We start from the raw sequence: 25,455 nt of genomic DNA on the forward strand, positions 1-25,455 counted from the left end.
TTTATACATTAAGTTATGTTTAGAAGTGAATATCGTTGTAAAGTTAGAAGTCATTTAACTCAACATACCCAGATTGGCATTAGTTCTATAAGGGGTAAACTCTTCATGAGCTATTTAATGTTCTGTTCATACTTGTGTTGTGCTTTCCAACTAAAACTGATGGACTGGGTCATATTATTCAGGTTTTACTGAGGCTTTTGTTTGCAGTGCTGCCAGATTTGAGCGGGGGGGGGGGGGGGGGGGGTCAGGGGTTCTGCAGCAACGAGGGGAGTTGGGGTGAAACAATATGAGGGGGAGACGTTGGGCACAGTATGAGGCGGCCAAAATATGAGTGTGAGCTAAGGGGTGCAATCTGAGTGGAGCTGCTGAGCAAAATATGAGGGTGGCCACAATATGAAGGGAGGAAGGGGGGATTATGCTGTGTGTGGGTGAATTAAGGGGTTGGGCAAAAGGCTGGACTAAGGGGGTAAACCCAATTTATGCATCCCTTTTGTGCATGAACAGTAAATGCACCACAGAGACCCATAAAATGACCTGGAAACTGGAGTGGGAGTGATGCAAATGACGCAAAGAGTCTATGTACTATTGAAATTCATTTTATTTTATTGTTCCAACAAATCGCTCAATCTCTTCTACCTTAGTTATCTGGTTATATTCAATTCAAAGGTAGAGGGGCATATACAGTATATAACTACAGTGGAGCCTATACGGAGGAATCTGCATAGCTCTTGTATATACAAAGCATTTGGATACTGAAGCAATAAAATTGGTGTTATTTGAACATCTATGTGTACTTATCCCAAAATGTAAAATAATAAAAATGGAATGTATATTAAAAGTATAAAGCACAAAGCATTCATATACCTTTGGGCTTATCTTTGTATGACGTTTTTACTTTTATTTCTCGTAACTCCAGCACCATCACTCCCATCTGCCCTGTTTCTAGTCCCAACCAGTCCAGAAACATGTTCATGCAACTGCTACATCCAAATAGTGTCCACAGTAGTATATAAATGGCATATGGCCATTACGGACAGCGACTGTAGCATGTATTAATTACCCAAAGAATTTGCAGCTAAACACGAAAGGCAGTGTGAACTGCATTACAGAACAGAAGCTTTAATGTCATAGATCCTAACAGAAACATTTAATCTGCACATGGGATTTATATACATACACAAGAAAAAGTAAGACAAATATACAAATGCAACTCACACAAGTAAAAGGAAAGACAGATGACAGAGCTGGGACCTTATTATAGGACTGGCTGTGTCTTGTCTCTGGGGAAGACAACGTTTCTTCCTGCGATTCATGCGAGCGGTTGTGCTGATGAAGAACATCTGATGTGTTTGCTGAAACATGTTTCGGCTTAAACATGAAACTTTTAAATTTAGATTGATTCAATGGAAAATATGAAGGAGTTAGTGGCGTAAGCAGGGATCTGCTCATAACTCGAGAGGTTATAGGAGGTCTCTTGATTGTCAGTAGGGGAGAATTTCATGACATCTTACGTTCAGAATGGTCTACTTTTGTAACATCTCAGTTATTGGTGAAACTACACTTGAAAAGGTAAAAGAAAGGAATAAAAGAAAACTGAGCTGTTTTAGCGTAAATAATAGAATTCCAAGTATGTTTTATAACCAGGTAGATATTTTCTATGTCCTGTGTGCGCCTGATACTATGATGTCTACAAATAAAAACATTCTTCTTCGTTTGAAATTTTCTTGGACACTTCATGCTCTGTGTGAATAAAGAATGTGACAATAATACCAGAGAATAGTAATATAAGTATATAGCAATATAATATTCTAGAGCAGTGGTGGCGAACCTATGGCACGGGTGCCAGAGGCGGCACTCTGAGCCCTTTTTGTGGGCACCCGGGCCATCGCCCCAGCACACCAGACAGGACTCAAAGAATCTTCCTGCAGTTCCAAGCAACTTAAAAGATGCTGCTTTCAGTCATATTTTGATACTGACTTTGCTACTTGGGACTGTAGGAAGAGGGAGAATTAGACAGGGTCGAATTATCTTTGGTGGACCTCCTGTTGGCCCCATGATTCTCTATGTACAGAGGGACACTGGAAAGAAGCTAAAATTATGAAACTTTTCCATCTTTCTACTATGTTGGTGTCCTCAGGAGGCCAATATGATTGAAAGTTGTGGAACAGGGAGCAATAAGTTACTGCTTTAATTTTTGGTTGGCACCTCGCGATAAATAAGCAGGGTTTTGGGTTGCAGTTTGGGCACTCGGCCGCTAAAAGGTTCGCCAACACTGTTCTAGAGTAATAATTCCAATTATACTATTTATTCATCTATAGAAGTGATGTAGTATGCTGAATTATTGCCTTTACCATTCTGTGATCGACGAAATATCCACTTTGCCTGTGTCTTCATCCATGGTAGAGACAGTTGTGAGTTCCACGGCAATGCCATCATCATTTTCAACAGCATATGGATCTGTATCGTACTCATATGAATAATAGGAATCTTCCGGCTGGTGACTCAACATCTCTTCATCTATATAAATAAAAGAGATAGGTAGTTATTTGGTTCTTGCTTTGGTAACCAAAATTTCTGCACAATTGCTAAAGCTTTTTGGCTCATATAAGCCAGTTAACTATTAAATTTTAGAGTTGCTAGACTAGGTTTTGTTCACATGTAGCAACAAAGAGGATGAATGCTCCTTGGGTGAGGAGGGGTTCAAGGTTTGTTTTGTTTATTTATTATAGTCAGTGGTATGTATATGAAGTTGTAAGGTCACGTTTACAGCATTGCAACAGGTTTCTGTTTTGCTATTTCATTATGTAAGGGAAATGTATTCTTCAATATCGGCTGGGATTGTCAGTCTCCAAGACTGTGATAACTGTCATAACAGGACTTTTAAAACCTGGAGGGAGGGTTTAATTCAGATACAGTAGTATTGCAGTATACAGTCGGTCCCCTACTTAAGGACACCTGACTTACAGACGACCCCTAGTTAAAGACGGACCTCTCTCCCCAATGTGAGCTTTGGTGAAGCGCTTTGAATGCTTTATCAGACTGCAATGATCAGCCGTAAGGTGCCTGTGATTTATTTTTAAGCTTTATTGATAATCCTTGGTCCCATTACAGCAAAAAATTCTGAAACTCCAATTGTCACTGGGGGGAAAAAAAAGTTGTCTGGATCTACAATGATAAATTATACAGTTCCGACTTACATACAAATTTTACTTAAGAACAAGCCTATGGAACCTATCTTGTATGTAACCCAGGGACGGCCTGTACTGTATGAGGAATTGTAATGTGCTAGTGGACTGGCCTTTACTAAATTCTACACCCAGTTAGTTTATCACCTTTTGGTACATATGAGCTCAGAAAGTAGTTACATTGTGATGCTGCCTATACAGGACCAGAGTAGGATACCACACATATAATGTGAGTGATGTAGGGTTAAGGCATAGATTGCTGTAAACATATAGTGAAATCTTACGAGGTCTGAAGTAAAAGCCTAAATCAATGACACTAGAAAAGTAAAAGTCTACTTACCGACACCATCCCGACACGCGTTTTGGCTCGAATTGCCTTTGTCACCCCCAGATGAAGGCGATTCCAGCCGAAACGCGTGTGAAGGATGGTGTTATCCTCGGTATTTGAGCTCTGTGTGGTAATTTAATCGGTAAGCCTGCCTTCTCTTCCCTAAGTGTTACCGATCTAGCTCTTATTTGTGTCACAGTATGTTTTTACCTTGAGATTGTTGCAGTGTATACAATAACTCTTTGTACACCCACATGATATACAGCATGTTATTAGTACTGTCCTGTACAGGCAGCATTATTGTACAATCATCTTTGTCCTTAGATCATTTTGTACCAATAGGTAATATCTCTATAATCTATGTGTACCATCACCTATGGCCCCATATGTTTGTTGTTATTTACCTTTACCGTATGTTTGTGGTTTGTCTGGATATACCGTCACCCATATTTTTATGGACAATTTTGGTAATGCTTCACCTCCAAGTGAAGATATCTCCAGGAACACTCATTATGTTTATCTACAGCTTACTACACTAAGCTAGGTTTGAGTCATTAGCAGACCACATCTACTTTAGATAAGGTGAATTAAAAATGCTGTAACTGTTATTAACCATCTCTTACCAGACCAAGTGGCTTAGTGGTAAGGTACTAGGTTTGGTGAGCCCAAACTATTATACAGTTCCATTCTTCCATTCAGTAAAATGACCAAATTCAACCTTACGATGTAAAAAGGGACAGAATGAATTTTCCAATATCTGAATGTTGTTTCTTGCCTATGTACTAGGTTTATTCTTTCTCACATATGCCATCTAGAGTATGCAGTAATCTGGTCAGTATAACTTTTCTATTTTATACAAACATTATTAAGTACATTATGCTGTTCATTGATTTATTTTCATGTGATAAACCATACATACAACTCCAACCTGTTTTATCCTGGGATGGCTCTTGGTCTGGTATTGCCACAGTGAAAGTTTCCTCTACTGAAGTATTGTCATCTCCTTTAAACAAGAAATTATAGTGTTACGGTCATTGTAACACATATCACACAACCAAATGATGATGTGCATATATTTACCCCTGATGAAGCCTATAAGTTAGGCGATACACAAAGTTTTATTGCCTATGTGTTGTTTCCATCCATAAGTGTGTTACTGAAATTGTGTGGGGTCACCTCTAATGTACTGTTTGGCATTTATCCCTATATAATACTTACATTTATACACTTACAAGGTCTTTCCCCTCACACAATTTCAATTTTTATACCTGTTACCTTGCTTTTGTACATGGAGCACACATTTCATATTGGCTTTTTCTATCATGTACACTCGTCCATGCACAGTGGGTATTTTTATCACGATTTGTGTTTTTAATTGTTTTTAATATTCTATTTTTTGTTGCTCAATAAAATTACTTGATTACTTGTATGTATTCTCTTTTTCTTTGTTCTTTATGTACTGATGTGCATATATTTATTATCATATATTTTTCTAATATACAACCTTTTTTGTACAGATCTTTATTATATTAGTGCAGTGACCTGTGTTTTTTTTCGTTTTGAGAAAAACAACCACAGGAGACCTGCAATGGATTACATATAGCAGAAGTCATATGTCTTTCACACTTGTTATGTGACCTCTGGCATCCAGTTATCTGACCCTATTTCTTCTGTATGTACGGTAATTTTTTTGAATTTGTAATTTTGATAGTTTACATTATTTGTAACATGACATAAATACCTACAATCGGGTAGCCATGTAACAAATCAAAGAGAATCAGACAGCCATGTTAAAGATCTAGAGACAGGTAAATGAAAACATAAAAACTTTTGCGGAAGAAAAAGCTGAAAAATTTTGTAAAAATGATAATTAAAACAATTCAACTCTAACTGTATAAAAATGTAGTACCACTGAAATGGTAGGGTGAAAAAACATAAAAAAGTGCTTGGACATTTTGGTCACTAAGGGTTTTTTAAAGGTAATCTATCATCAGTTTTGACCACAATAAACTACAAACTGTGCTAAGTATTAATAACAGCATGACTGTGAAAAGTGAACTTTTAATCCAGATTTACAGCTCCTGCAAGGGCTCTGAGTGGGTCTTTCAGCATGAAGAGCTTTCTGTCCTTTGCTCTGAACTGTTCCACAGCCCTTTGCCTCTGCTCGGTGTGACTGATGTAAGTATCCAAGCAAATTCCCTTTACATCTCCTACACATAGCAGAAAGGAGGTGCTGTTGAGCAGAACAGCGCAGAGAACAGAAAGCTCTTCAGGCTGAAAGACCTGCCCAGAGCCTGTGCAAGACTTGCAGAACTGATTATAATTGTTTATTCACTTTCCACAGTCCTGCTGCTAACAACACACACAAAGGTATTGTTACACATATCTCCTGCATTGTCTGCATTTTTGTATGTACAAAACTGATTCCTTTTTATTGTAGCTTACCTGGGAGGCAATGTGACATTGCCACACGCTCTATCCTGGTGTTATTTCTGCAGGCTGTAACTTCCATTTGACATTGGTTTTGATAGAGGACACCATCAGATCCACACATTGGGTCATCATCATACCCACAGTCTCGATAACACAGGCAACGTTCAAAATGTTCTTCCTCAGGGCATGGGTATCCACTTGTACAAGGAGCAGCAGGAGTGAAACCTAGAAAGAAAATACATATTCCACATATGACCTATATAGCGCATTTGTCTGTAACATAATTTCACACATCAATTTCTTCAATAACTTTGGTAAGTGCCATTTAAATTAATCAGTAAGGTTTAAGGATGTATTCACTTAAAACCACAATAAAACCATATTATTGAAAATTGTCAATGACAAGTAATTACGGCGTTTCTCAGATACATAGGTGATTGTATATATATATATATATATATATATATATATATATATAATTTATAGCAGTACAAACATAGACATATCGCAACTAAAAGCTATGCTAACTACAAATGGGGTGCCTCATGGTATGTAACAAATTGATCAACAGATGCCAAATGAATGTAAAAAAAATTATGATAGTAAAACCATGCTTATTTTATAGATAGAACAAAGGACAATGGCCCAATTTCAGTGCTGCAGTTGAAAGGGGTTGTCCGGGTGTTTAAAAAGATATACAGGTGGCCTGGGGCGAGGGGGGGCTGTAAAAAAATGCTTTGCTCAGACTACTTCTGCCCGCTTTGCATGCCCACCCATCAGCTGCCACACCTTATACGCATTGACACTAATGCTTCATAAGGTGCCCTGGCAGTGGACAGGTGCCATGTAGGCAGAAGTAGTGCATGCCTGCCTCTGTAAACAAACAGGAACACACCACCAACTGACTACATCGAGGGACAACAGAAGCAATGGAGGAGGTTTTTTTTAAGCTCCTGTATATTTTTTTAAAACACCCGGACACCCCTTTAAGGTAATTTTGAGGACCTTTTAAAGGAACTGATGGGGCTGTTGTTTATATGTGCTAAAAATCAACACACCTTGGGCTGCTCCCTAAATCTCCCATATTATAATCAGCTATTCATGGTCATGCTTAATAGTGAATAAGATGTAGCAATCTCACCAGTCCACTGATTCATAGAGGTCTCCACTTCATTACATGTGGTACCATCGCACAGCTCTCGGGACAGTGGACTATTTTCACTGGCATTATAGAATCTGGTGGCTTCAAAAGCTGTTGGAAGGTGACATGCAAAAAAATAAAAAATAAAAAAAATAAGAATCACACATTTTATATATTTTTTGCATTCAGCTCACAATTGAAGTTTTGATAGAGTTGAACATTGTTGCTAACACTAGGCATAATGGTTTTCTTAGTGAAATTGCGGATATGGTGGGCAATAAATTCTGATTAATGTAACTTTTACAGCATATCAACTTGCCTAAAGATAGTACACATTTAATAGCTGTTGACCATACAATCACTCAGCCAACAGTTATTCCTTCCAACTCCCCTTGAAATTGTAGCTCAGACAGGAACATCAACAATTGCTTGACACCTCTTTAAAGGGAAAAAAAGGATTAGTCATTATAAAATTCCTCACGGTGGATTTCCCCTTTGCCTGACATTATTGGAGAGATTTATGAAGTGGCGGTGCTCCAATTCTAGAGTTATTTGCACAAAAAAACTGTCAGAAATGCATTGTGTCACATTTATAAAGAGGTTTGCACAATTTTTAGGCAGTTAACAACAAGTAAGAAAAGGGGCATGACCTCGAAAGCCAAAAAATGGTTGATGCGCAAGAAAATTGTACAGTGAACTAAACCAACTAATATATTGCAAAGTACTAGATTCATAATCATGCATTAGACACAATGATAAATCTGGTACAGCAGAATACTATCTAGTCATACTCTGCACCAGGGCCAGGACAAGAAATTGTGATGCAAAATTGTGCCCCCCTGTAAAATTATAGAAAAAAGGGGCAGAATCATGGCCAAATGCAATGCAATAATCTACAATTAGACCTACATATATATATGTGTGTGTGTGTGTGTGTGTGTGTGTGTGTGTGTGTGTGTGTGTGTGTGTGTGTATGTGATGCATTGTGATGAAGACACATCATATTTAACCCTTTATATTCCGTTAGCTTGCACCCAGAATTAAAGGGGTTGTCCGAGTTTAAAAAAAAATATATATGTGGCTGGGAGTGGGGTTACTAAAACAATAAAGCTGTACTTACCTCCCGGTGCCCTCCTGTATCCAGCGCTGCTGTCGCTCCGGTCCGGGGGCCATGTAAACAAACATGGCCGCCGGAGCAGCGCTGGATTCAGCTTCCGGCCGGATGCGACAACCTTCCGGTCCCCATACACAATGCAGTGTATAGGGACGGATAGGCGTACCCGGCCACGGCCGGCCGGAAGCTGAGACCAGCGCTGCTCCGGCGGCCATGTTTGTTTACATGGCCCCCGGACCGGAGCGACAGCAGCGCTGGATACGGGAGGGCACCGGGAGGTAAGTACAGCTTTATTGTTTTAGTAACCCCACTCCCAGCCACATATATTTTTTTTTTTTAAACTCGGACAACCCCTTTAAGTATTTTTGAAGTGCTTCTCTGGATTATATATATATATATATATATATATATATATATATATATATATATATATATATATATATATATATATACACATACACTGTATTCAGAAAAGTCCACAGCAGAACAGGGTTTAAAATAAGGGTGGAGCGCATGACCAGAATTATCCATGCGCATGCGAAGTAGAGCAATGGATAGCAGGGTGCCATCTTTGTAAAGGGCAATCGTGCAATAACGCCAGTAATCTATCACATCGACAGTGGGTCAATGACCCAAATACATATCTAGGGAAACTTAGAACAGCATTTACAGTGCCTAGTCAAAGTTAACTGCAGAGAAGACCGTAAGAACAGCAAGAAAGAAACAAGAATCAGAATAATAAAAAGAAACCCTTGTGGTAAATATTTCCTCTAAAAGTTTATCTGACATGGAGATATCTGTTTTTTTGATTCTCTTGCCATGGGAATAAGAATATGTTTTAACGAAAATTAAATAAAAGTTGTTTTTATCTGCAAGTATTTCAAGGAGTTGGCTGAGTGCTGAAAAAACAAATTTTTTCCCCATATCCGTATTGAGCAGGGGTTTATCCTCCAGCCCTTGTTCACATACAGATTGGTTCCAATTAGATTTGGATGTTTACAACTTAATTCGTAATTTGAAATTGAAATATTGTTTCCACACTCATCCACAAAGGCCATCAGAAAATGTACTTGACTTTGATCCCAAACGCTTTGATTTATTTTCCAAGAGTAAGTTTGTCCCAAATATAGAGATAACTGTGCAATACATACAATTTATGGGGCGGTTAAGAGAGACATAGAAGCATTGAGGGCTGAACATAATAATTTTGTGTTGAAATATCCTAATTTGACTTCTGGTGAAATCTCTGCATTGTGTGGGCTAGTCCGTGACAACAACCTCACCATCAAACTTGAAGATAAGGGTGGTGCAGTCATGGACACATGAAATCCAAAATGTGAAATAGGATGTCAAATTGACATGATTATAAACAAGGTTTTAATTGATGGTGTCATTAATGACAAAATGGCAAAGTACTTGACGGCAGAAAATCTCATTACACTGGTATTGTATACACTACCGAAAATTCATAAGTCGTTGGATACTCCACCAGGGAGACCCATGGTGTCTTGTAATTACTCCATCTTCTCCAAAATTACAGTTGTTTTGGATAGAGGATTAAGGGTGGTTGCAACGTCTGGTTCTTCTTATCTAAGGGATACCTCACATTTTTTTGTGTAAATTAGATGAGATTAAGGATATGGATTTTGAAAATATTCGGTTAGTTTCGTTTGATGTTACCTCATTGTATACATCAAATGAACATGTACATGGGTTGGAGGCCATTTCTAAAAAAAAAAAATAAGTAATTCTTCCTTTAAAGATAAAGAACAAGCTTTCCTTGTAGAATTATTAAACCTGGTTCTATATAACAACTATTTCTTATTTGGAAATGATTTTTTATGCAATTACGTGGCTAATGGGGCCAATATTGTAATGACAGTTCTAGAGGAAATCCACATGTATGTGTCCCTCCACTGGCGGGTGGCGATACATAGATGATATGTTCCTCCTCTGTGTTCCTCCTCTGCACAGACACTCAGGTACAACTTGATGAAGATATCAAATTTACAATGGTGGATTCAGAAAAAGAACTCCAATTTTTAGATTTACTTGTAAGGAACACAGGGAAAATATTACCAAAGACCTATTTATTAAATCAACAGATAGGAATAATTTGTTACATTTTCAAAGTAGTCATGTCTCTCCTTTTTAATCTTATATTATCCCAATTAGACCTCTATGAAACAGCCCCTGTAACCTTCATTCATACTCACATACCATTACTAATTCCTTTATTCCCATTTTTACATGCTGCGCCCCCTCCCTGATGTGATACTTGTGTTAAACTTCTATATAGTTTGATTAGTCTGTGTGCCTCTTCGCCACAATACAATTTTGTGTCTACTATGACCCCCTATGTTTCTGTTCCTAAAAAATATTAAAACCTGTATCACCATTTTTTTTTATTTTGATTCATTACAGATTACACTCATATACAAATGCTTATTATGTACTTATCATCTACAGTATTCTTACATCATTCCAGAATTCAGTTTATATCCCAACATTAGAACTTCAATAGAAGAAAGGAAAGGAATTGTTACACAAAATAAGTGACAAAAATAATAATAGCATTAGATAAAGGATGTTTATTATTTCAATTCATTATTATCCCCAGGATCCTGGCCAACAATTCCATATGGCTTCCAGAGTCCTAGATCTAATAACGCCTCCTTTCCACATGTACCATTTACTTCCTAACGCATTTACAACATTTATTACATTTATTACATCTCATATCTGTCTTCCAAGTTCTGCTCGTTTCTGCTTGAATAACTGAGCCAAAGCCGTCTGATATCACTGGCTGTCTGCAAAGAGCGGGGAGGCACAAAGGAGTGAATACCAAGTGGCGTACCAAGTCGGACCCCTCGTCGCTTCGGGAGAGTAATGAAGCAGACGGCCGCACATGACTGTTCAGCTCCATAGTTCTTCTTTATGGTGGAGCATCTCTTCATTAGGCTTAAAATGCTAGTATTGCACTAAAAAAGACTTAAAATATGTTAATTACCCCAGGGCGCTCCTGTGCTTGTTCCAAAGGCCACCAGGACCTGGTTCGGCTCCTAATTGTGCAGGATATCATATCCACTCACTAACTCCCATCCCCCTGCCTAAAATCCAGTCACCCGGCTCCTGGGAAACCATATACGTGCAGTCCGGCTGAGGTGGGTGCTTGATAGGAATGAGGACCACGTATGTACAACATTTCCCGAGAGCTGGGTGACGTCATCGTTTCTCAGGCAGGGGGATGAAAGGGAGTGGGTTTTTAAAAGTCATTTTTTAGAGCAGTACTGGTGTTTAAAGCCTAATGAAGAGATGTTCCACCATAAAGAAGAAAAGCCCAACCTGTAAGTGTAATTTGTTTAAATCAAGTGGTAGCTTTCTTTTAAGACACTAGTTTTTGTAGCACTTTGCTTTAGGAATAGGTAAACACTTATACTATATTGGCATTGCTACTTACTTGGCTCGTAGTAATCATATATTTTCACAGGAACTGGTGAGGTTTTTCCCACAATGTATTCCCTGAATGCTTGCATCTGTATACATGTCATACACTGACTTGGTATCTGGAGAAAAATAATAATTGTGAATAAACTGTGCACAAGTTAAGATAAATGGCTGTGGAAAAGGTTTTCCTGGTCTTATTAGACAATCCATATATTGGCTCCATATAAACGTATCATGCATGGAGCACAAATATGCTCTGTGTGCAACCCCCCTACAAAATCCCATTTTAATTCTGTAAAAGGTGTGTGTTGCAGAAGAAAGATGCATACCATGCAAATGTATTTTTCTCACCTCATCAAAATAGAATAGGACCTTTCTTCCTTCTATCTCGTAACGTTTAAGACCTATCTGTTTATTCAAGAGCAGCTGAAACATAATAATAACTGGTAAACAACAAATATGATATGCCATATAAAAGTTAAAAATAACTTTTGAAATGCCATTTAAAATATAAAAAGTACCATTATAATATGAAATGCCATGTATGAAATATCATATGTAATAACACATGGTAATAGACATTTAAAATGTTCCATGAAATATCACATGAAAATGCATGATTAACGATAGATATAAAATGGAATGCAAATAATATGCAGTGCTAGTGATAAAGATTCCTGGTATTGTGTAAACATACAGTATTGGAGTATTTGTGCAATTTGCAACCAGTAATAGATGACTAGAGCCAGCCAACAATTTCTTAAGTTCATGAGTTGAGGCATGAAAGAAATGTGATGGATTCTGCTAACTACCCCCTAAGATACCTAATGAGGCCAATAAAAAAATTCCTTTCCCTGCTGGGTCCCCTACATATTTCCCGGATAAATCTTTCCAAGAGGGCTCCGTCTGGGCTGTGGAATGCCCAGGACACATTGTGGCATGTGGAGCTGGAGACATCAGGCTGTCCCCCTCTACGTTAACAAAATCATGCTCATTTAAGCTCAACTTGTAACAATTTCAGTGCTGGTCTAAATTAGTGACACATACAAACAAATGAGAGGCAGTTTGTTCTGTACACCTTTAGAAAAGGCTCGTTGCTTTAGTGTTCAGCAGCTCAAATATATTTCATAAGAAAATCCCAACAATTACAAAACCAATAGGATAGTATTGTTATCAGGAAAATGGTATATGAGGAAATAGTGGTCTCTGACCACGCCTTAGTCATGATTATACTAAAAAACCCGGAAAGGAGCTCTAGACATATTAAACTCAACCCATACTGGATTGCGTTGTTAGAGCCTAAGCTGGATATGGTTGGGAAGTCGGAATGGTTTTGGACTATGAATTTAGGTACAGCTGACCTACTTACGGTTTGGGATGCTTACAAACTGTATTTAAGGGACATATATTCTAAACATATTAAACAGGCAAAGATTCAATTTGGGCTAGAAGAGCGGAAACTGAAAGAAGAAATGCGGGCAGCGGAGCAGGAACTACTGATATCACCAACGGAGAGTCTCAGGGAAAAAGCCTCTAATAGCAGGGAAGCCCTTAATAATTTCTTAACACAAAAAGCGCAACATAAGTCCTTTTTTAGGGACCAGAATCAATTTGTAGAACAGGGGAAATCCAGTAGAACTTTAGCTAGAATGATCCAGTATAACAGGAAAAATAATACAATATCCGTGCTCAGGGGACAGGATGGGAAAATAACTAGGGATTCATCTGAAATAATACAAATTTTGAGTAAATTCTATGAGGAATTATACCAATCCAATTCTAAAGCCCCGATTGGGAGGATTAAGGAATACCTGGGTAAGTTACAGGGCCCAAGGATTTCCCAGGAGGACAGGGAAAGCTTGGATGCCCCAATATCTGAGGACGAATTAAAGATGGCACTTTTCTCCTTTGGTAAAGATTCCTCCCCGGGATCAGACGGAATCCCATTTGCTCTATATAAGAAATATCATGGCGCTTTACTCCCTAAATTAGAGAAGGTGTGCAGGGAAATATTTCAAAGAGGGACAGTATCGGGGTCGATGGCAGAGGCAGGTATTGTATTAATACCACTACAAGATAAGGATCCTCTGTATGCAGCCTCCTACTGCCCTATCTCGTTGCTGAATACCGATGTGAAACTTTTGGCTAAAGTATTGGCGACGAGACTACAAAAGGTAATTAAGGATATTATACATAGAGATCAGAATGGTTTCATTCCTGGCAGGAGCACGGGGGACTGCATCCAGAGGATGCACTCTGTCATTGAAATGGGGGAGGGGGAGCTCCGCTCCATCCTGTCATTGGATGCTGTTAAAGCCTTTGATAGGGTGGAGTGGAGCTTCCTATGGGAGACCCTTGAGGGATTTGGAGTGGGTCCGGCCTTTATTGGATACATAAAATGTTTATATAATGCGCCTGTGACCAGAGTGAGAGCAATGGGAAAAGAATCGGAAGCTTTCCTATTATCTCGGGGAACTAGACAGGGATGCCCCCTGTCCCCCCTTCTGTTTGCCATCTATATAGAACCGCTGGCTATTAAAATCAGGAGCGAGGAGGGTGTGTGGGCAGGGGGATGTGGGGACCCCCAAGACAAAATATGTCTATATGCGGACAATCTAGTCTTGTACCTAAGCAAGTCCCCTACCTCGGTACCCAAAGCTATTCAGGTAGTGGAAGAATACGGGGGTTTATCGGGACTGGAGGTAAACTGGAGCAAATCCGTTATTATGCCCCTGGACTTAGAAACTAAAGAGTGGACGAAGGAGAGCTGTGAAATACAGTGTAAGGAAAAATTCCGCTATTTATGAGTTGAAATTTCCGGAGATACCTCAGAATTCTATAAGCTGAACCTGTATCCTTTGATTGGGTCCCTGAGGGCAAAAATTAAATGTTGGAGCAAGCTGCCATTTTCGCATGCGGACAGAATCGGGATTGTAAAGATGATAGTGTTGCCACAAGTTCTATATGTTCTGTCCTCCTCCCCTATATGGATCGAGGACTCTTACTTTAAGCTAATGGAATCCATTTTGAACGAACTTATATGGGGTAGAAAGAAGGTGAGAATGAAAATGAAATTCCTGTATAGCCCAGTTGGAGAAGGAGGGTTGGGGATCCCCTTTTTTAAAGGATATTTTATTGCTTCACAGATCGCTCGCCTTGCAAAATGGAAAGAGTCACACTGGTTAAACAAGGTGGTATTAAGTTCACAGGGCAAGGTGAAATCTATCTTTGAGTTTCTGGAAAGCTATCTGGGGATGGAAGAACCTTTTAATAGATGGGCACTTTGTGGAGCAATAACAAAATCCTGGAAGATATACAAAGAATTTTTAAATATTGTTGGCTTCACCGAAGAGGCCCCTATCTGATTTAACAGGAAATTAATAGAAGCAGACAAAATTCCGGATAGAATATTTTGGGTAAACCTGGGGATTAGACAGATAGCACAGATTTGGGAGGACGATAGGGTAAAATCATTTAGCAAATTACGGGATACATATGGTCTGAGAGACAAAGACTGGATCCGTTATTTGCAACTTTCACATGCTTTAAAAGAGGATGCACGTAGGTTCACGATAAGATACGAAATTATTTGTACACATCAGCAGATAATGTCATAGATATCATATGGGCAATGTGAAGCTTTGAAATTTTTGTATTTATATGAAAAAGTATGTGTGGAATATTTATTACCCCATCAATGATATCAAAGGGGGAATGTATTTAATGTATGTATAACTTTGACATCTGCATGTAGAAGTTTATGTGTAACTTTTAATATTTTGTATATTTTGTACAATAAAGCTTGGAATACTTATACAAAAAAAAAATAGGATAGTATTGGATAGTATAGACTCCCAAATACCGTCACCTAGATATATAATATGTAAGTACCATCAGTGACAAAAGTCTTCTATTTTTTTCTGGTTAAAAAAGATTCCTATATAGAGATAGGGAAATATCATAGATAAAAACCAATTATTGGTCCATACAAAAATTTACAATACAAAAAACAATCTCATTCACTCATCTCATACCTTAAAGCATCAGAGGCCCTTGATGTTTACACATAGAAAGAATATCAGCAAAAAAAGTCTAAATGAATGGGTAGATCAGTATGAGTGGAATATGTGAAAACATAGGGCCACATTTATTAAAAATACTGCACTATGTGCAGTTTGCCTGTGTAGTGTGCAGGGTGCGCCAGAAGCAGGATTTGTGGTGCATATTTTGCATGAATCTGGCGTTCTCTGCACTTCTCAAACAGAGTGCAAACTTTTTTTTAATGCATCTTAAACCCCATAGTGCAATAAGATGTACCCATACTCACCGGGCGTTTGATTCACAATCGCGATCAGTGTCAACTCTTTGATCGCCACCGAAAGCTGCTGGCGGCATTAAAGAGCCGGCGGCGCATGGGCGCTGCCATTTTGGCTCCAATCGTCGCTCCCCATGACATCATCAGGGAGCGGCGATTTGTTCCCATGACAGCCTCGGGTCACACAAAGATCCGAGGCTGTCATGATCTAGGCCAGTGATGGCGAACCTTTTAGAGACCGAGTGCCCAAACTACAACCAAAACACACTTATTTACCTTGATGTGCCAATGTGCCATTTTAAGCAGTAACTTATTGCTACCGGTTCTTCCACTTCTTTAATTGTATCGGCTGCCTGATGCCACCAATACAGTTGAAAGAAGGCGGGCAAATTCAGACTATGATTGTAGCTTCTATCCAGGGTGTCTCTGTTTAGGAAGAATGGTCGGGTCCAGCAGGAGGACCACAAAGATAATGCACTTCTTTTAACACCTTCTCACTTTTCAAGCAGTTCCAAACAGTCAATGAAGTGTCGCTGTAAAATAGCGCTGAGCGCAGCATCTCATAAGTTGCCTAGGACTGCAGTAAGATTTAATGGATTTTGTCCTGTTTGGTGAACTCTGTCCTAGGCTGATGGCCTGAGTGCCCAGAGAAAGGGCTCCGAGTGCCATCACTGATCTAGGCTATCTATTACAATGTGCGATTTGCACATTATAATAGATGGTGTGCAAAATCCCCATATACTGCCATACTGTAGTATGGCAATATATGGTAGGATCAGTCAGAGAACCTAGGGTTAAAGTACCCTAGGGAGTCTGAAAAATTGTAAAAAAATAAATAAATTTAAAAAAGTAATCCCCGCGTCCGAAAATACCCAATCTATCAAAATATAATAACGTTTTTTCACTGCGTTTAACCTCGTAATGGAAAATAGCACCCGATGTCGCAAATGGTATTTTTTTGCCATTTTGAAAAATATAAAAAATTCAATAAAAAGTGATCAAAAGGTCGTAAAAATAAAAATCATAGTCATAAAAATAGAATCATTGAAAACGTCAACAAAAGTCGCAAAAAATTACACCACCCACAGCTCCACACACCGAACTATGAAAAAGTTATTAGCGCCAGAAGACAACAAAATGAAGATTTTTTTTGTGTACAGGAGGTTTTAATTTTTGTAAATATATGAAAACATTATAAAACCTATATAAATGTGTTATCCCCGTGATCATATTGACCCAATGAATGAAATAGAAATGTCATTTGGGGCGCACAGTAAAAGCTGTAAAATCCAAGCCCTCAAGAAATGGCGCAAATGTTTTTTTTTCATCATTTTCACTGCATTTAGAATTTTTTTCCCGCTTCCCAGTATACGGCATAGTATATTAAATACCACCACTATGAAGTGCAATTTGTTGCAGAAAACAAGCCCATACAGAGCTCTTTACATGGAAAAATAAAAAAGTTATAGATTTTTGAAGTTGGGGAGTGAAAAATAAAGACGCAAAAACGAAAAAAGGGCCTGGTCCTTAAGGGGTTAACATAGGACATGCAACACACTTCTGTCGGACTTTGCATGATAAATATGGCACTTTCTGTGATAGTAACGGTTCATGCACCTGCGTTTGCATCACATGATCATGTGATGGCATATGTTTGCTTGCAGCCCACACCACCCACCAGATAATATCAAGAGACCTAAGCTCCTTGATGTATCTGCTGCAACAAGGGGTGTGGGGCGTAGCCGCTATCATATGCCGACACTGGGGAGATGGATGTGGAAAGTACATAAATCTCCCCCTATGAGCAAATTCTACAATATTCTTGTTATAATTCTCTGCTCTTGAGTGTCCTCCAGTTTTGTAAATGTTACTTAATGCCCTTTGAATGAACTAGCTGTTATTGAATGAACTAGCTTTATATCTTGAGTGTTCTTTTAATTCCTGGATTGTTTGCGTAATGTCATTTTCCTGGGTTAAATCAAGCAATACGAATTTACATCCAACAGAAACATACTGCAACAAACTGGTCACATATAAGATTTCCAAGGAGTGTTTAACGTAACCCAATTAAATCCAGATGTGCAAAACCATGTGCACCTCTAGGAAGTTGTAAAAGTAGCTCCCACCAGAGCAGATCATTCACCCTAATACTTCTAAAATGTACATTAAATGCCTTTTACCCAGCAGGAGACCAAGAGCTATCTGAAAAAATATCCATGCTTCTCTAAAGAATTAGCCCAATCCCCCTGGACATGATTCAGTGAATTCTCCAAATACCAGTACATTTTTCTAAACTGCAATTTAAAATCTGTTGTTTATGTTGAATGCATACTGTATTAGATAATGTTTAAAATTATTAAATCAGCAATTTGCTAAAAAAATGAAATAAAATGAAATATTGCTAATCAGATACATATCTACAAGGTACATGGTGTTCCCTTTAAGCCGCAGCACTAAAGGACTTGAAAAATGCTGCCAAAAACCCATTGTGCTATATCTAGTATATTTAGTTATGATGTTAAGACATGTTTAGGCAACTTAACTATATTACCTGTTCCAAACTCTCAATATCTGCACGAAATCCTGAAAGCAGAGACAATTCCAGAACAGCCATGTTAGAAGCACCAGAATGGAGCCATCTAGATAAAAGAGATTAGGGGTTAGTAAAACTACCAGAAACTAAAAATAACCTCATTGTCAGCAGGTTTACACGTATAAAAATCCTAACAGCTCTTTAAACATGACAAACATCAGATCTTCTTAGTTTAAAGATTTAACATGTGCATAGACAACAGGTTGACATTAGTACCGTTGCCCCACCACCACCACCTTTTTCAAATCTAACAATATTGGTATCAAACGTTTGATGATTTGTGCAGTAGAAATTTTAGTTTTTGCCACTATCATTTTTTAGATATTAATAAAAACTTCTAGAGGTCATGAGAGGTCAACTAGCCCCCTCCCCCACATTACGCAGTTCAAACAAAACTGGTGCTAATCAGTTTTGCTACATTTGTGCTGCTTTGTATGCTGAAATGTTTGTGCTGATTTTGTTTTGAAGATATTAATGAAATTGTAAAGTCAAAAGGTAAACCAGACCCTCCTGAAACAAGTTAGACCCCGATAAGGGGTCTGACTGGCAGGGGCGTTGCTAGGGTGGTAAAAGATCTGGGGCACGGGCCCCAATGCATGTGTATCAGACTTTTAGTAATGCCCCCCCTGTACATAACCCCTCACATGTGCTTGTGCCAATAACAACTTTACTGACAGTGTATACAGCTACAGAAACCACAGGGGAAACCCCTACTTTTTCCCTCCAGTGACTGCAGGTGATGCAGTCCATCTTCTCCATTAGACATCACCACATCTTATCTTCCTCATTGTCCCTATATCTTGGACAGTGTTATCCTGCTGCTGCTCCTAACAATCTCCCCCAAATACTGTAAGGCTTGCATTTAAAAACCAGGAGCTTGTTACCCATCACACTGGTCTCACTAGAAACGCAAATGAGATCAAACCGAGGCCTGTCCTAGTGCCACATGTGAACACGCCCCAAGAAATGTCCCCAACACAGCCCCCCAGTAACATGCCCCACACAGATACCCCTAGTAACATGCTACACACAGCCCCCTGGTAACGTGCTACACACAGCCCCCCAGTAACGTGCCCCACACAGGCCCCCAGTAACGTGCCCCATACATCTACCACCAGTAATGTCCGTCATACAACCACCCCCGAAATGTCCCCCATACAAACCCCCGGTATTGTTCCCCACAGCTACCCCCAGTAATGTGCCCCCACAGCTACCCCCAGTAATGTGCCCCCACACAGCTACCCCCAGTAGGTAATGTGCCCCCACACAGCTACCCTCAGTAGGTAATGTGCCCCACATAGCTCCACAGTAAGTAATGTGCCCCCACACAGCCCCCCCAGTAGGTAATGTGCCTCACACAGCCCCCCAGTAATTAATGAGCCCACACACAGACCCCCCAGTAGGTAATGTGCCTCACAAAGCCCCCTAGTAAGTAATGTCCCCCACACAGCCCCACAGTAAGTAATGTGCCCCCACAGCTCCCCCCCAGTAAGTAATGTCCCCCATACAGCCCCCCCAGTAAGTAATGTCCCCCACACAGCACCCACAGTTAGTAATGTCCCCCACACAGCCCCACAGTAAGTAATGTGCCCCACAGCCCCCCCCCAGTAAGTAATGTCCCCCACACAGCACCCACAGTAGATAATGTCTCCCACACAGCCCCACTTACCTCAATGATGCAGGTCTATGTGTTCACTGTGTGTTTCCCCGGCAGGTCATGTGACCATAACATCATCACAGGAACTTCAGAGTATTATTCCTCCAGAGGCTGCAGACCCTGCTGGGGAAAGCAGTGACTGCACTCCTTCTCATCACGATCTGTGGAGATCGTGATGAGAGAGAGGAGGATGCGCAGGGGAGATCCGGGGCTCCAGCCAAAAGATCCGGGGCACGAGCCCCGGATCTTTTGACCTAGCGACGCCCCTGCTGACTGGGGTACATTGGATCCCATTGGACACCCTGCTCTCATGATCTGAGGGGGTCTTATCACCAAGACTCCCACAGATCAGCAAGTTAGGCACTATCCTGTGTTTCATGGGAAAACCCCTTTAACCGAATCAAACAAAACTGGTGTCAAACATTTGTGCAGAAAAAATCTTAGTCATTTAGTTTGTTTTTTCCCAGTTCATCCTAAACAAGACCTGGTTTATATTTCATTTAATCCATGTTACAATTAATGTATTCATGTTTATACTTCCACAATTATTTGTAACTAATTGAACAGAAACGATCACTAAAAAAAAAGACGGTCAGAGACAGTCACTGAAAGAGACGGTCAGAGACGGTCACTGAAAGAGACGGTCAGAGACGGTCACTGAAAGAGACGGTCAGAGACGGTCACTGAAAGAGACGGTCAGAGACGGTCACTGAAAGAGACGGTCACTGAAAGAGACGGTCAGAGACAGTCAGTCACTGAGAAAGACGGTCAGAGACGGTCACTAAAAAGAGACGGTCAGAGATGGTCACTGAAAAAGAGACGTTCAGAGACGGTCACTGAAAAATGGAGAGGGTCAGAGACGTTCACTGAAAAAGAGATGGTCAGAGATGATCAGAGACGGTCACTGAAAAAGAGATGGTCAGAGACAAATAGACACAGAGACACTCAGACATAGAGACAGTCAGAGACATTCAGTCAGACAGAGAGATGCAGACACAGTCACAGAAAGACACACAGAGACTGTCAGAGAGAGACACACAGAGACTGTCAGATAGTGAGAGACAGTCAAAGAGATAGATAGACATAGATGGTCAGAGAGAGACAGTGACAGAGATGGTCAGAGACAGAGAGGGTCGGAGACTGAGACAGTCGGAGGGTCGGAGACCGAGACAGTCAGTGACAGATAGACACAGAGACTCTCAGAGACAGAGACAGCCAGAGACATTCAGGGAGACATAGAGAGACGCAGAGACAGTCAGAGAGAGACACACAGAGTTAGCCAGAGAGAGATACAGAGACTGTCAGATAGTGAGAGACAGTCAAAGAGAGAGATAGATACATTATATTTTATTATAGCTAAGAGCAGTTATTTACTATCCCAGGCAACGGCAAGAGCTACAGCTAGTATATGATAAAAAGCTTCATAACAGCTGAATTTTCAAAACAGCTGTTCTCATTCACAAATGCTTTCATCATTAAGGGGAGGAGAAAAAAAATCATAATTTGATTGAAAAGTGGTGACTTCAGATAACTGGAGAAATTGAATTTTAACTATTTTCTATTAGCGTCAGCTCAGATTGAATTTGCTAACATATTTCGTGTAAAAAAACACAAAACAATACAAAATAACTGCCAGATAATGAACATTTACTTTGATAAAGTGCATTCAGGAGTCCTTCTGCTACTTTGTCCAAGTACTGTACAGCCAAATAAACAATTGAACACAAAGGGATTTGTAAACAATTTCAGTCATGAGTTGGTAACAATTGAATAATTGAAGCTTTTTTTATTTCTCTTTGCTGTATGTCCTGCTCATAAACACATCAATAAAGGTGCAAACCCCATCTTAGTTTAACCTATTAGCTTTAAGAGTCAAGGCAGGAGCCTGCAGATAATATTCTTAAATACAAAGCAAAGCCAAAAGTGGAATAGTGAAATTTACAGCAGGATAATGCGTGAGGCTAGAAAATGCTGAAAATAGCTGAACTTTGCCAACCTCATCTGCCAGTTTATAATGAATTTTAGATACAAATGCTTAATTGCTGAAGTACGAACATGAATACTGTACATTTATTGTAACATGGATTAAATGGAATATGAACCAAGTCTTGTTTAGGAAGAACTGGGGAATAAACAAACCTAGTGACATATCTCTGGTTTGATCACCAAGGATGGCTAGCACATTGTACAGTTAAGCATGTACAGACCACTCTGATGACCTCTGGAAAAAAATATCAATACCTTAGAAATAATAGCAGCACAAAATGAAAATTTTTGCTGCACAAACCAGAACAAATATTTGACACCAGTTTTGTTTAATTCCGCTAATGTGGGGGGCTGGCTGACCTTTTGACCTTTACAATTTTATTACTATCTTCACAACAAAAGCAGCACAAACAAAAATTGGAGCAGCACAACACAGCTCAAATGTAGTATAATTTATTGGCACCAGTTGTGTTTGATTTGGGTAATGTGGGGGGAGGTAGTTGACCTCTGAAGACCTCTGGAAACTTTTAAGAATATCTTTAAAATGAAAGCGGCACAAAGAAAAATTTCTGCTACACAAACCAGCACAAATGTTTGACACTGATTTTGTTAAATTCGAACAAGGTAGGGGTCAACTTCACTCAAGTCGTTGTCATTCTTACCTTGTGCAGGCCTCCAAGGTCACTTTGTATTCCTGATGGTCCTGATGTGAACCAGGATCATCATCATCTGGAAGTGCTCCCTCTCGTAGAAGTGTTTCGGGGAGCCCAGCTTGTCTCCGATCCCTTTGTGGCTTAGGTTCTTTGAGATGGACTAAAAGCATGAATGCTGGCTTGATAACAGGGTCAGGAACATTGTAATGAACATCGATCTGTAATAAATAGATCAAGAAACTACATGAATTTCACACAATAGAAATTAAAGACAACACCATACATTGCCACTCAGAGCAGAGTTGTGGATTAAAGGGGTTGTCCACTTAGTATCTGTTAGTATCACAAAGAGTAATCAGAGATGTGTGCTAATAACAGCTTGTGCACCTGTGTGACCTCACAAGACCATATACAGATGCACTGGAAGTAAACCTAGAAGCTTCCTATAGCAGGACAGCAAGCAGAGATCTAGAAAACTGGGGAATTAATACAGAAAGCAAACTTTTCCTTACACAAAGCATATCAACTATTTGCTGAAAGTGGACAACCTCTTTATGGGGGTCCCTACATGTATCTGTGTCCCCAGATATGTCAAATCCATTCCTGGCTATTGCTGCCTTCAAACCCTTAGTCACCCTTAAAAACCAGTTAGTCATCTCAGATACTAAAACACGTGAGTAATCATTTTTCCAAAATAATTTGACTGTAATTTGACTTGCAAAATGCTTTATTCATTTTGGCATTTTCTATTCTTTTTTTTCTCAGATGTAAATACATAAATATAAATAAACAAATTACACAGCAGAAATAACATATATTACACACAGTTAACACTTAGTAATATTGCAGTCCAAAAGAATTGATTTACGTGTATCTATTTTCCAGGGGAAAAGTCAATCATGGTCTAGTCAGAATATTTACAAAGGAATTATGTAGGGTGTTTTAAGGGCCATAGTCCGCTCATAATGCATGAATGGCAGCTGTAAAGAGGCCAAGAGTGGACCCCTGAGGAAGCCGCGATACGCGGCGGAACGCGTGGGGCGACTTGTCCTGGGTCCACATCTCCACCTCACACACCTGGTAAATATTGCAGGCTAGATGGGTGTCTAGTGGGCATGCCATCCACTTTCAGCCACTCCAGCGCAGAGGATTCACATGCACTTTCGTGCTCTTATTTCTACATATCCTCGGGCTGGACTGTCTGACAGTTATTTCACCAACACCTTTTCCCACAGACGCATGCTTGGTCTACACATTATTATTCTTCAGTGGGATGGTTTATGTGAGGCCCAGGTCTGGTTAAACCCGACATTATCAGGTGTCGGGCTCCAGTGGATTTTGTATATATGGGTGCACCAGGGTGCATTCCTTTTTAAATGATTTTATGATATTTTTGTCCTGTTTACATTTGTCTTGTGTCCAAACTTCAATAAAGTTACTTTTCATTGATTTGCTACTTTACACATGTTGTTTTCTTCTCATTTAATGTAGCCTGTTTTTGCATGTGTGTAGCCCATCGATTGGGTGTTCTCCAACAGTACAGATCCCAATTCTGTATACAAGCCAAGAGTGGACTTAACCGTCCTTATAGAGGGAAAGTGTTTTTTTTTCTTTTTTTTTTTTAACTGTATTTTTATTTTTAAACACATTAAAGATACAAACATTTACAGGTTATATAACATTTCGGATTTGTAACATACCGATACAATAATAAATGCAATACAGACCTTTGAGCAATGAAAGGATTAAACTAGTTCCTCTTTTAAACATTGAAGAGTTTACAAGCAACTGTTTTGGGCTTACGGCCCCTAATAAGACATAAAACATCATAAGCACAGAACACACACATCTGGGAAGGAACAGGGGTGGGAAGGGTGGTGGCCTCAAATAATTGAAGCCTATCAGAACTTCCGTGCCCGGGGGCACAGGCAATTTTCCTATAGGTTCGTCGCCCAATACAAGTCGGAAAGTGGTTTTCTAACAGACCCCAAACTACCTCCTGAATATTCTGGACTTTCCCTGAACGTAGAAAGAACTTTTGACATCAGGAATCTAAAGAGATTCTTAAAAAAGTCTTGCACTTTGATGGAATGAGAGAAGACTTTTTTACATTTATAATCCAACCTAACTGATCGAGAATCTTCTAAACCCAGAGAAGTTGAGAGGATACTGCCTCTTCTAAATTAACAACCAGAATGAAATCGTCTGTATAAAGGACGAAAAAATACCATTTAAAAAACACCATTTTGGATAACTTTTGGGGCTATAGAGATTCTGAAGGGACATAATAGTAAGTGTCAGATAAATCTACTGACTTCATGAAACAATCTGGGAACAGTAAATTTATTGTTGACCTTAAAGTTTTCATTTTTAATTTTTCGATTAACAAAAACATGTTCTGTTTTTTTTTAATTGATTATGGTGCGGAGGAATCCGTCCGGTTTATTGGCATGTAAAAAAGTTGAGTAAAAACCCAACCCCCTTTCTTGGACAGGAACTTCCACCAACACCAACTTTAGTAGTAGAGTCTTCACTTCTGATTGTGCCTTTTGTGCCTTGAAGCTTGATGTCTCTGTGGTCTTGAACCTTTCTAGGAAGAGGGG

At 39.5% G+C, this 25,455-nt stretch overlaps 1 protein-coding gene across 1 annotated transcript in view; it reads right to left on the reverse strand.

The window, feature by feature from the left end:
- Positions 1-231: 231 nt before the first annotated feature.
- The window catches only part of CPAMD8 (C3 and PZP like alpha-2-macroglobulin domain containing 8), a 102,931-nt gene continuing 77,707 nt past the window's right edge, over positions 232-25,455 (reverse strand). The window contains exons 35-43 of the mRNA XM_072156629.1: positions 22,862-23,070; positions 18,515-18,602; positions 12,000-12,074; positions 11,662-11,767; positions 7,088-7,198; positions 5,959-6,171; positions 4,442-4,516; positions 2,352-2,517; positions 232-1,740 (exon numbers count right to left, since the gene is read on the reverse strand). Of these exons, the coding sequence (XP_072012730.1) occupies position 1,740; positions 2,352-2,517; positions 4,442-4,516; positions 5,959-6,171; positions 7,088-7,198; positions 11,662-11,767; positions 12,000-12,074; positions 18,515-18,602; positions 22,862-23,070 (1,044 nt within the window). The 3' untranslated portion in view covers positions 232-1,739. The remainder of the gene's footprint in view (positions 1,741-2,351; positions 2,518-4,441; positions 4,517-5,958; positions 6,172-7,087; positions 7,199-11,661; positions 11,768-11,999; positions 12,075-18,514; positions 18,603-22,861; positions 23,071-25,455) is intronic.

Source organism: Engystomops pustulosus, chromosome 1 (assembly GCF_040894005.1).
Source record: "Engystomops pustulosus chromosome 1, aEngPut4.maternal, whole genome shotgun sequence".
Lineage (NCBI taxonomy): Eukaryota > Metazoa > Chordata > Amphibia > Anura > Leptodactylidae > Engystomops > Engystomops pustulosus.